The sequence below is a fragment of the Ischnura elegans genome, chromosome 5 (genome assembly GCF_921293095.1).
Source record: "Ischnura elegans chromosome 5, ioIscEleg1.1, whole genome shotgun sequence".
NCBI lineage: Eukaryota > Metazoa > Arthropoda > Insecta > Odonata > Coenagrionidae > Ischnura > Ischnura elegans.
The window spans coordinates 5,459,729-5,473,394 of record NC_060250.1 but is presented as its reverse complement, the minus strand read 5'-3'; the positions used below and the strand labels follow the sequence as shown (position 1 = coordinate 5,473,394).

Here is a 13,666-nt window from a genome sequence, read left to right as displayed (position 1 = left end):
TATTCCTAAACCTCGGTCTCACCATGATGATATCTCCCCATATCCCCTGGACTTTTCCATGTGCACCTTCACTCTTTCTGATGATTGAATCATGTGTTTGTGATGAATAACTTTTTTCTCCTACGAAAATCTATTGCTTTCTCCACATGGTCGTTTTGCATTCCTTAGCCAAAATCCACTACATATTTTGTTTCCATCCCTCCCTTCCTCGATTGAGGCGTTCCAGTTCCCCATCACTGCCAGACTTTTCTTACATGGAGTGTCTCTAATTATTTCCTCGAGCTGTTCATACACCTCATCTACTTCTTCTTCCCTATGATTGCTAGTGGGGATGTAAACTTGGATCACCACAAGGTTTGTGGGTCAAGCCTTCATTTCTACCACCAGAATCCTATCGCTTACCTGATCTATTCCTACCACATGCTTGCTCATTTTCCCCTTTAATACCAAAGCTACCCCCCACTGGCTCTCCTCCCCACCACTATATACATATGTAAAACCCAGCACTGATCACCTGACTCACGTGATGTGAAGGGACATCAAGTGCACATCAACTGCAACAGCCATCATGCACCATCCCAAGGCGACACATTACAAGTTAAATCATTGACCTCAGAAAAAAATATTCTCTTGGATTTCTCGAGGGGGAGGGAATTATTTCTCCTTTTCTCCCCAATTTCTAGTTCCAGCACTGCAAGCGTCTCCAAGGCAACTCCAACCCTTCCACATTCCTCCAGTTGTTGTTGCAGATGTGGAAGACTGACAAGACTCCAAGGAATCAAAACCCGACACCTCCTTAGAGCCACGTTTGCACCTCTCCACAAGTAAAAGGACGATTCAAACCCAACGTGAGCCACTGCAGACAGCTGGCCAACAGATGAGGGGACTGCAGAGCAGAGGGACCGGGATGACAGCAGAGCAGTGCCTCCAGGGTTGCAGTTGCAAACGCCACAGCTGCTGGTGAGGGATAACAACAGCTCCAAAGGATAGCACAAGAGGGGGTGGGTCAGGCAAATCTCTTTCTAGCCACAAAGGGTACACTTGGATCAGGAACATTAATATGTTGAATGAATAAGCCAAGGGATATCAACAAAAGGCTGATACGTCCACCAGGTGACCACAATATACAGTGAGAGAACCACAAAACGAGCATAAATGAGTAAATTCCAACTTCATTTCAATCTTCCCCATATGATGCCTCGAGCATTATGGAGCTACATGAATAGCCATTTTGAAAAACAATGCTTCGTAGCTTGTGTTCCTTTACTTTAAACATCACTTCATTCAAGCGACACTATACTCGAATAAAGACAAAGTATGGAAGCACTAAGCATCTTCAATTATCATCATTTGTTGAAGCACTTTATTTTGCAAGCTGGCCTAATAGAATCTGTTATAGAATATCATATGATTGGAGGAATATTAGAGACATTAAAAAAAAATAAAACTTGCCCCATCCAGGGAGGAGCCAGGATTGCAGCTGCTAGCAAAAACTCCTTGGCACTCAGTGAAATCTTAATGTGCAGCTCAAAACAGAAGTTTGATACCTCATCAGAAAGAGGATATTCCCTATGTAACTTGAAGGAAAGTGAGGCAACAACTTTCATACTCAGTCAAACGCGCAATGCCAAATGTGAGTAATTTTTTCCTGGACTAGTGTAAAAATCCCTCCTTTCCATAGAGAACCAACCTTCCCTGACATTCAGACCAATTTATAAACATGGGACTTCCCAGAAAAGCACCAACCTTATCATTCCCATCATCAACGGCCATTAATTCAAAAACTGCTTTGAGATGCAGCTCCCCACTCAAATCCCTCCCTTTTAACACTCTTCATCCGTGGTCACCTGCTCTCACATACATACACACTTCACACGAGGCCCACCTCTTCCATCCTTCCCCTCCACCCGTCTGTCTGGCAGCAATAATTTTCCTCACACCATTCATTCCCTCTCTCATGATGCAGTCGATTAAATTATCCCATCTTCTACCCAAGTAAAATTTCCCATCCCATCTCTCCCACCAAGGTTAAAACATCAATATGTATGCACACCATTCACTCCAAACTTACGCAAGCAGTCTCATTTGATGCTCAATTGCCTACTCAAGAGCAGAATTGGAGCTCCAGTATTCAAGTGCCAAATTACTCAGCCTCCCATGACCACGAGAGCAACTTGAACAAGGACAAGGATTCTTGCAGACTCGGGAGGGTGGCAACGAGCATTTTTCTTTTTGGCTTTCACCCACCCGCCTTTCCTCTCTGTCATCAACTCATAATGACCACAACACATAAATTTCACATACTAAAACAAAATATTTTATTTACCAGAACAGCAAACATGCAATGGCAAATATGAGCAATGCCAATTGCAATTCATAAAATATACACAAACAGAGTAGACCTTTTTCCATTCATTGGTTCAAGCATCAAGAAAAACTCACAGGAAGATGCCACAACAGCAGGCATTGTTTTTCTCAGTCCCAGGTATTAAATTTAACATCAAGTAAGAAAGTGTATAAGTGGGGAAAAAGTAGTGTATTTTCGCAGTATAAAATGCAATGGATTAGCATGTCAAAGCACCATACCAAGAGAGAATTTGCATTTATCACTTCAATGGATTCACTCCGGCCTATTTCAACGTGGAAATCAAAATGATTTGCAGATTAATGGGCATGAGCAAGTGTACAAACATATGTAATGTGTAATATACGTAAGCCATGTATGATGTATTGTATGTCTCTCGATCCATGAGTTTGTGTGAGATATCCTTATCCTTCCTGACTCTCCTCTCCCCCCCTGACTCAATTAACATTTTACACACGCTACTCCTGAACTGATGCCAGCTTTTCCAATGCCAACGTTTCCATGCCAGACACTTCAATTGACAATATCATACTACTATGTGTGAACCAAAGCCTCACCCTCTCCAGAAATGAAATGTGTGTCGTGAAAATGATGCAATGAATGATTTGGACATTTAGCCTTAAAAATCAAACAAGTGAAATGATTAGTTAGGAAAATAAAATTATGAAAATATTTCCTGCAAGCACAGTATGCAGGATAAATACATTTTTTTCTCATTGTGACCTATAGTGAGAAATGAAAACTAAGTGCTGGGACTTAGGAACAATTCTTGGTATTTTTCATTTTGGTATTTGTTTGGCACGGTGGGAATTAGCAAGACACAAAGAATTCAAGTGACACTCATTCCCCTGCAATGGACTGGACACCTGCTGCTTCTTCCAAATTTACACCACGCTCACCTGAGGAAGATGCACGCAAAAGGTGCAGCAAAGTTCATACAAAACAGTTTGTTCAGCATAAGCGGAAGGTGCAGGGAGAAATGTGAAAAAAAAATCCAACTCCTCCAATGACTTAAGGATTGAGGTATCAGAAGCACACGTATGTTCAAATTAAATCCAAGAACCGGGGAGAGGGAGGGGGTTATTCAACGCCTTCTCTAGCATTTGGCCCACATCCTACACATATTTATACACACAGGATTCTGGACCAACGCTGCAGGGAAAAACACACTTGTGATGAAGAAATATCACAAACTTAAGAATGACAGGGGATACAAAATGCTTTTGTTAAAGGTAGAAGAATGGCTTCTCACATGAATATGGACGTTAATCATACTTAACAAATGCTACAGTATACAAACACACAGATGGATGCGTACAGAGATGTCATTCCACCTTTGTTGATGGTACGCAGGGAAACAAGGACGCACAAGGGACAATCCCAGCCATGGACCTGAAGGGCTGCTCATACACACGCACACACACACATTGAGTACATTTAAATCCTTCAAATGCAGAAGGAAAGAGAGATAATGCACACAAAATAAAACAACTGTGGCATGAATGGTGGACACAAGCGGGCAATTTCCATGAGTCTCCATAGGAATCCATACTTTGGTTTAAAAGATGGTAAAACAAAAGCATGATTGATGACCTTAAAAATGGCAGAAAAATTGGAAGTCATAAATGGGCAGGAAAAAAGTTAATTGAAGCGAGAAGGTCAATTAAATTTCTGTATTCATAGAACTACAAGAAGATTGCGGGCACTAGAAAATATGTACCACAAAAATTAAGATGCCATGCAATAAAATGGCTGCTTTACGGTTAAATGTTGAGGCTATCTCACAAACATTTTACTTCATTATCGCCCATAGAATGAATCTTTGTCAAAGTCTCCAAAAATTCCCCATTCAAAATGTGTAAAATATAAGCAGCACAAAAAGTTTGCCTATCAACCAAAAGTAAGTATAGGCAAATCGTTCCCTGGGGTCAATTTAGAGGAAGGAACACATACATACACCATCTCCAAAGAAATCAGCCGAGTGCCTCTCACATGGCTAAAGAATTCAAGTCTACAAAGGAGTACTGTGACCAAATAAAAAACTACCCTTCATCAGACAAATAATATTTGAATAATAACAAAATAACCACCGATATATTTTTACATCTTAGGGCTGTGGAACTGAACTTCATATTTAGATTTCTGAAATGCATGACTGAAGGGCCGAATTTTACGTTCTAGCATGACCCTTCACAAAAAAAGGTCAATTTTCAGAGGTGGAATTGTGATGTGATGACTGAACCATAGGGAGCATATGCCAACATTTACTGCATTACAAAAATCTCACCTCTAGAGCATGCGTGATAATGTGTTAACGCATGCACAAATCAAAGCCAAATCTTGCGCACGCTCCCCAACACACATATAAAAGGGATTTACACTAACAAATGCAACATCACAGGAGTGCTAAACAGAAGAGACAGCATTTCGATGCTTAAAGTCACACAACTGTCGAGTCTAATGATTCTTATACACACAGAAATTACATGACTTTTAGTTACACAGATATACATGTTTTTCATGAATAAATGTGTACACTTGTAAGTATAGAGGTATTTTTGCATTCATCCATATGTACGTATATAACACACATCTGCAAAAACAAGTGTGTGTGCGTGTGCGCAATTAGATGTATGTATTAAATACATGCAATATGCAAATTTATATCGCAAATATAGAAATGCATATACAAATGATATAGGTATGTCCATCCAACTTTGCTGTTCTCGATGTGGCAGGACTGCATCCATTAATATGTATATTTTGTGTCATATCAATCTGACGGATTTTGACTAGCATGTTGGGTCATTAGGAGTCACAAATGTGACAAATAGCATTTCATTAAGTCCCTTGACTTGCACAAACGTAGCACAAATGAAAATAGCACACACCCATATGTACCTATTAAATCAGAGATGAATGTCACCCTAAAGGCTTGCTGATGCACACATTAATTACATTAATGCCATACTAAAAATTCATAAAAATGCAGCAACTGCAATAGAACTCTTAGAAAATACATTAAAAATTTTCTTAAATGTATCTGAACATAAACACAAAAAATCTTAACATGAGCATGTTCACACCAAGCCCTTTTTTTTTAGAGGCACAAATACCAAGCCCCCGGCAGACAATACCAACATGGCCGTAGAGAGAGACGATCAAAACATAAAAGTCTTCCAAAGTAAAGGAGAGGTACTCGAGACAATGAGACTCAAACAGCACAAATGGCGCTAGGTACACATATACGTACGAAGTATGAAGGGAGGGATGGTGTACACACTCAACGCAGAGAGCGAAAAATGCATGTGGTTGTTGTTGTTTACCCTCCCCAGGACGTGACAGATGAGACGGTAAACGCTCACTTCCCCATCAATACTCAACCGCAATTCCTGCGCACCACCTACAGCACAAACACATCTCCATGCATACGTTGGAGTACCTGCGCTACTTCATAACATAGCAATTTGCTCAATTTTTTAAAGCAGTAAAAAACTGACCACTACGGAAAGTCCAGACGATCGACTGGCAGACCGCTGTCGTCTTCACAAGCTGCCCCTTGTTTTTCTCAGCATGAACAAATAATATCCCCCTTCCATCCTGCACACAAGACACACAACCTGAGCACGCCCCACCAGCTCACGCGCACAGCAGACGCAATGCGCCACAATACATCACACTCACTCAGAGCAGGTTACACTTCAACGTTCGTCTCCGTTTGCGGCGATTCTTGTCATTCTCAGCCGGTGGCTGATTGCGTATGATGCGCACCACCTTTTGTTGTTTGTTGATTGTATGGGGAGGGGTAAAAAGTAAAAGATCAGTGCCAAGTATATGTTTTCAAAGTATTTTGAGACAAGAGACAGACATGAAATTAGAGAATTGGTTGAGCACCAAGTCAGAAGTCTGAAGTTTGAAAGGCCGTGTGATCGCTCTGATCAGCAACTAAACCAAAGAGGCTGGTAGAACATTCTGAAAAATTGTTTCCCAGCTATTTGGAACCAAATGTGAGAACTTTGAAGACTGCTTTTTAAGGCCACCCACAGGCAACAACTGAAAGCCAACTACCAAAAGGCAAGTGGCAAGGCAATAGTTGAAGGGTGGTGAAGTCAAGTCACATGATTTGAGATTTAAGCCAAGCGCACATACACTAATATCTGCAATATATGAGAGAAATTCTATAGGTACACTTTGCAAGTTGAAATTATAATTTTACAACTCAGCATTTTCCAGAAAAATGGAAAGTTAAGTTTTTAGTAATGTAGTGTTGCAAGTACATAAATACTCAGCAGGACCAACACCTAAGACTTTTTGTAAACTTTCACGACCAATCAAGTGCATATTAAGTCATTTTTTCCATGCATGCACATACTTTCAGCCAAGTAACACTGATTTGACTGAAACCAAAACAGAAGGTCACTAAAACACAATTAGCATCATCAAATTTAATTAAATAACTTAAATTAATTACTCAAATTTATTAATACCTTGACATGTAACAAACAAATCACCAGACAAAGAAAAATATTATTATTATTAGATTTACTACACTCCAGTTAAGTTAGATTGCATGCATCCACTTCCATTACACCTTCATCCATTATATAAAATTAATGTTTTAAATATTAAATAATTATTACAAATTAACCCTTAAACTGCAGGAATGTTTTTGATGTGTTATACACTCACTGTTGGAAAAACGTTTTCAAACGTTAAACCATTGCTCGACTGCCAATGGCAGTTTCCCAAAATTTTTATTGCTACCTAGATAAAGCCCAAGTGCACTTTCCCACACTGTAGGAATCGCTAATTAATGTGGCTTAACTCTCCCTGGCCATCCTTCACGGCAGGGCACTCTGCCTCCCGGAATTTCCTATCGTACTACCCATTTCACATTGTCGCCTTCCTGCTGTAAATATGTCCACAACAAACGCCCACATGTAGGCCCATCCATTGCTGAAGGAAAAGGATAGGAAGATATAATGGAAAAAGGATTAAAGGAAAAAGGACGAGGACAATGGTGCTGTGGTAGGTGGAGAAAAGCCAGAAATCAGAGGGTAAAATTGCTGCCTGACTGGGACTCAAACCCAGAACCTATAAAAAAAAGAAGAAATAAAAAAGAGTTAGCCTGGATTATAAGGGTTAACTCCTAAGGGCAGGGCACTCTGCTTCCCGGAATTTCCTATCGTACTACCCATTTCGCATTGCTCCTTCCTGCTGTCAATATGTCCACAACAAATGCCCAAATGTAGGCCCATTCATTGGTAAGAAAGAAAAATGAATTGCCCTGGATTATACGGTAAGGGTAATGAATAAATAAATATATGTATATTTGTGAATGAATGAAGTAGTGTATCGGCCATATTGGCTTATTTCACTTGGGCTCTGCGTGCCCCGAAACGCATGTTCCTGTCTCTTTCCTGCTATCGTGTGAGCGTGTATCTTTCCTTTCATCCTTGTGTCCTCGTCCATTTCTTCTGTTGGTGAGTGGTGAGTTGCCCCAGTGCCATCTATTGGTTACTCTTGTGGGCCAAAGCAAAGGGAGATTCCTGTGCATAAACCCCCCCGCTCTAATCCCAGTGAATCTAGGCGTCCCGGTAGCGCAACTGGTAGAGCACCTGGCCGGCAACCAGGAGGTTCTGGGTTTGAGTCCCAGTCAGGCAGCATTTTTACCCTCTGATTTCTGGCTTTTCTCCACCTACCACAGCACCATTGTCCTCGTCCTCTTTCCATTATATCTTCCTATCCTTTTCCTTCAGCATGTTTTTTTCATTTCTGCTGTTATTTAAGTTCATGGCAAGGTTTATTTATTTTTTAAGGAGACTATGAGTTTCCTTCTCCATGTGTTTGTTTTGCTTGTTGATTTATTTATATTTTGTATTTTTTTGGTGCGATGTAAATTTTGATGAGCATGAGTGAGTGTTGAGTTTTGAAATGATTTTTAAAAGCGCGCGCAGGATGCGCAATGAAATGAAGTAAGAAAAAATGAAGTGAAGTATTCCAAAAAGGTGGTGCTGAGGTAGTAAACCAAGTGTAGTTTCCCCTTCCCCTCCCTTCTCCCGAGAACCACAATCAGAAGCGATCAGAAGCAGTGAGATGCAGGCGAGAGTCAAGGCAAAGCATAGATGCCGCCGAGAGTTGCAACCTTGGAGTCGAAGCCGGAGCGAGAGCCAAGGACGAGCTGCTAGCCTGTTCACCAGCACATGGCCAGGTCATCCTCATTTTCATGAGAGCCTGATATCTGGGTTCACTCGTGAATCGCTGAAGGAGGGCAGGTCAAGCTGCCTACTGCCATTGGACAGCCCATTCCGGAACCTGAACTCGTCTGCCACCGCACCTTCAACGAGGCCCACTAGCAACCACCAGATCCTTGCCTTCAACTTTCGAATCCTAAAGTAAGACCGGAGGAGACATTCCCATTCAATGACCCCCCCCAAGTCCCCCCTTTTTCATTTTCCATCAGCGCACACGTTGTTAATTTTCACGAAGAGTGACTTAACTTTTGTAGCGCCACGTCTTTTGTTTGAAAGAGTCCTTACAGTGTTGGCAGTATTTAAATAATTTGCACAGAAGAGACTAATAGCAAAAAGTTATCTGTGTTTTATAATTGCTGAACATTGAGTTTTCATTTTCTTAGACAAGTTGTTTTTTTTGTTGCTTTCTTCATGGTCACATATTTCATTGATGTGGATATTTTTTGTCAATAGATTGTAGTCCCCTTACTAACCCATATACGAATAAACCTTGCTTGTTAAATTACCTATGTATGTGTTTTGGGATTTGAATTCGAGAACGGAGGTTTCCTTGTTTCCCATCTATCACTTCGTTAGTCATACGTACCCACTTATTTTTACAATGCCCAGGCCTGAGGTATCCAGTGGCGCCGACTCCATGGGGCCTGAGGGGGCCCGAGCCCCCTCAAAGATTCGTTTGGGGGGGCGGAGCCCCCTCAATAATTCAAGAAATAATTAAGTCATATTATGCTTTGTGAAATCACAAAAATACATTGTTAATTTTTATTTCCCATGTTTGACGATAGTTACCTTTTAAAATAAATTCAACCATGTGTTAAAACAAATAATTATAAGGTTAAGCAGGTTAACTGAATCAAGTGGTGTGAATCATGATAGTTTCGGTGCTGCGACACACTTTGAATTTAACCTCTTCCCGGGGCAAGACCTCCGATATGGGCCCCCTCAATATTTTTTATAAGTCGGCGCCCCTGGAGGTATCATGCTTGAGAAGCCGACTGTCACAATATATATATTCGGCTGGTTTGAGACAGGTATGTTAAACAAAGTGAAATAACATTTAAAAAAATAAAATAGAAGCAAAAAACAACTCTTTGTTTGAAAATGAATGCTTCTTTTTCAGTTTTATGAACTTTTGGTTTTTAATTTCAGTGTACAAGTAAAAGAAACTAATCGTTCCTTTCCTCTCCTGAAAAGTTGCTATTTTTGAGATACGAGTTGTTAGAACTTAGCCATCGATAGACATAAATCAATCAATTATTATCTACGCACATTTTATGTTATTTTAGATTGCTTTCCGGAATCATTAGCAGCTTTATTTTCCTGACTGCGATCTTTTTTGCTGCAATAACATGATTGCACTCCTACTGCTCCGTTGAATTCTGAAAACCTCGCATCCGTGGCTCTGAGATGACGGATTCAGAGACGTCGTTCACACTAATGCTTCAATTGCACTGTGCGACATCGGAAATTACTCTATGTATCTGGCACACCATGCAGCATTGCTCGGGATGCAGATACGTGATCACTGAGCCCGATCACACACCGCAATGATTGGAAAATAGGAACTCCCGTGAAGGCAAGTGGCGTGCGATCACCATATCGCCCAGATGCTGGAAACCAGGGCTTATGGCAAACTGTCTACGCAAGCACGTGCCTGGCTGAGACTCATGCTCTCCCTACTTCCACTTCCCTCACTGCCTTCGCTTCTACTATGTATTCTCTTCCTCTCCAGATTGACCTTGACTAGTCAAGGGGTGAATATGTCCGAATGTGATGAAATCTCCAGTTCCCTTGGGTCGTATTCAACCGTATGCAAGTCCAGGGCAATAAATGCGCATTTGCAATATGAAATTTACATACAATGATCGTATATAACATTTTTCACCATTTACATTTGTTTACCATTCAAGAATTGTAGAAAATTACTCTAGTTTTTTTTTCTGTCACTGATCAACATCTGCAATGCTAGATCAGATGTCTAAAAAACCTTGAAAAATTCCTTGCCAGCAAGTAAAAAAATAATTCCATTTTTCTACGGGAATTCTAATGGAAATAATAGGCCCGCTGTAGCAAAGCATTAAAATGCAAATATCCTGCTGCTTTTGTGTCTGATTTTATATCTTTCTTATAAAGATTGCGGAAAACATCGAAGGAATGTGGACTCATACACGGATAATCTGCAACACGGATACATAATCGGGAGTCTTCTGCACTGCCACAGCCAATGAGTGAACGCACGCTTACTTATATGCTTCACGAACCTCCGACTCCCACTATCACATTTCCCATAACGTATTGACATTCCACTTCTAGCTAAATAGACTTCTGAATATCCCCCTCTCCAAAGAAAACCTTAATAATGAATTGGATATGATTAAAGCAATAGCAACACCAAATGGGAATAACAGAACACTTGCGGATAACATGCTCCGAAGAAAACGCTCCCCACGAACGCAGAATACATTACATATTCAATCCGATCGAATCAAAGGAAGATAAATTTAAGGAGTAAATTACCATACTACGGTTTTTTGTCAGAGAATATAAGCAACCTATTTCCTAATAACCTTTTCAAGATAGCCTTTTACAACAACAACACTACTTGAAAAATTTTTTAATAACACAAAAAAGAGAAGTGACCCTTTGGACAACAGTGGTATTAATTTATTAAAATTAAAGGAGTGCTCTGCTGCATGTGTTGGACAAACGGGCCGCACTTTTCAGCTGAGAGTAGAGGAGCACACAAGGAGTTTCGTACGTTAGCAACCTCTCCCCGTCCCAGTTTGAGAAACACTTGTGGGAGGAGAACCACAGCAGTTATTCTATCCCAAGGATTCTACACTGGGAAGAAAAAGGGAGGAGAATGGACAAGAAAGAGGAGTTGGAGATTAGAAGACTCATGAAGAAATGTCCCCTGCTTAACGACATTTTATTTGAAAACCTTTCCCCCCACCCAAAACCCTCCCTGACCCTTCTGGAAAAACAAGCAGCCCATAATCCTTACCCTTCCATTACTCCTATGGACACCCCCGCCATTACCTTAGTCATTGACAACCCTCCTACACTCCCTGCCAACGGACATCCACACCCCGCCCCTCTCCAGCTCTCACCACCCGCTCACAATGCCACATCACCTCCTCGAGATTTCCCCCTCCCACCTGCCTTCTTCCTCCCCCACTGAAATCACCTTGCATACTTTTGATATACACATAAGGACTTATTCTGTGCTTGAACCCTTTGTACCTGATGATGATGCCGATGCGTTGAAACTACTTGTATCGCAAGAATAAATTGGTGGATAAATACATAGTTTTTCTTTTCATTTGCTCAGATACCCACTGATAGATGGTTATTCAAGATCAATGAGCAAGCCGCTAAGTGACTTAATGATCACTGATTATTGTGACAAATCAATAGCAGACAGAGGAAAAAAACTTTTGTTTTGTACCTCAACAGATTGGTATTTACATTGTTTTGCATTATGTATTATTTATTTTAACTTCGAGTTTATAGCCTGAATACCCATATGAACAATTATAACAACAAAAAAAGTTTCTAGTGATTGCCACCGAAAAAAATTCCTGTTGGTGGTCATATCTTGCAAGAGAAGACTTTGCCCCTCACACTAGCGCATCAAGTTTTGAAGTACATACTCTACAATATGGTAGGACAGTTTCAAAAAGAGGCACAACATTAACTACCAGCATGAATGAGTACAAGAAGGGAAAGTAGATGATAACTTGGTTAGCAAGTGGCATCAAATTGATGCCTCAATCATTGAATCATTTGCACTGTGACATCATCATAACATGGATGAAACAGGTCTCTTCTGGAAATCTCTTCCTGGCCGAACAATCCAACGCACCACCAACGCAAAGGAAAGACATGTCATGGGGCTTGGAAAGATTTCATATTAAATGGTAGGTATGGCATCAATCCAGAAATTATTGTCATTGAGTGCACATCAAGAAAAAGACAGTTATGTTAGGTAAGTGGCCATTATCTTGCCTCAGAATGAGTGGAGAGCGTAAGTTAGCTATGCTCCAAAAGCTTTCAAACTGATAATTTAACGTCCATCCTTTCCCAGGCAGACCTTAAGGGGTCAATTGTGTTAACTTCAAGGATTAAGGGAATGGCCACAAGCCCATTAATTCCATGGAGATGAAACATGCTTTCTCCAGCATTGATGTCAAAATTTCTGGTCCCTTCAAAAAACCTGCAGACAAATTCCAAAATACACACGAAAATATTTTCACATTGCCTCATAATAATAATAATAATAATAATAATTTTATTTCCGTTGGGTTACATATGTAACATAGAAATCGTCATATAGTGGACAAACAACACATGAGATAAAAACATAAAAGACAGATGACATATATACATGTTATGGCTTGCAAGGTGTCGAGTTCTTTTTGTTAACATATTTTTTACACAAGTCGTAGAACTCATCTAGTGAATAAATTGAATTTTGATATATAAGCGTTTTTAATTTGTGCTTGAATGAGTTGCTATTTTGGATTGCTTTAATATCTGGTGGTAGTAAGTTAAAAAGTTTGGCCCCTTTATGATATGGTCCTTCACTAGCAAGTTTAGATGACCTCGGTTCAATATGTATATCATGTTTTTGTCGGGTGTTTATTTGGTGTATTTGACAGTTTAGATCAAATGAGTTCTGATTTTTTTTGACATACATTATTAAATTAAATACATACAAGGCAGTAAGAGGCATAATTTGTAAGGATTGAAAATGTGCCCTGCATGACTCCCTATAGGGTAGATTGAGAATAGCCCTAATTGCCTGTTTTTGTAATTTAAAGATTTTATGAGATTGATGTGAGCCCCCCCAGAAAATAATTCCATATGACAGATGTGACTGAAAATTTGCATAATAGAGGCATTTTCGAATACGGATACTGGTACTTGTTTTTAGATATCTTAATTGAAAAAGAGTTTTATTTAGCTTAGAGGTAAGGGTTTCTATATGCATAGACCATTTCATTGTTGATTCAATGTTTACTCCAAGAAAATTGAGGTTTTCAAC

At 40.1% G+C, this 13,666-nt stretch overlaps 1 protein-coding gene across 4 annotated transcripts in view; it reads right to left on the bottom strand.

Annotated features, from left to right (window-relative positions):
- Window positions 1–13,666, bottom strand: part of LOC124158459 (ras-related protein M-Ras-like) — a 64,023-nt gene that overhangs the window by 28,226 nt on the left and 22,131 nt on the right. For 3 of the 4 annotated variants that reach the window (XM_046533553.1, XM_046533554.1, XM_046533555.1), the window contains one exon: window positions 2,295–6,139. The exons of the other annotated variant lie outside the window; for it this stretch is intronic. In XM_046533553.1, coding sequence (XP_046389509.1) covers window positions 6,050–6,139 — 90 coding nt within the window. In that variant the 3' untranslated portion in view covers window positions 2,295–6,049. Of the gene's footprint in view, window positions 1–2,294; window positions 6,140–13,666 lie in introns of those variants that run through there. 4 annotated transcript variants of the gene reach the window in all.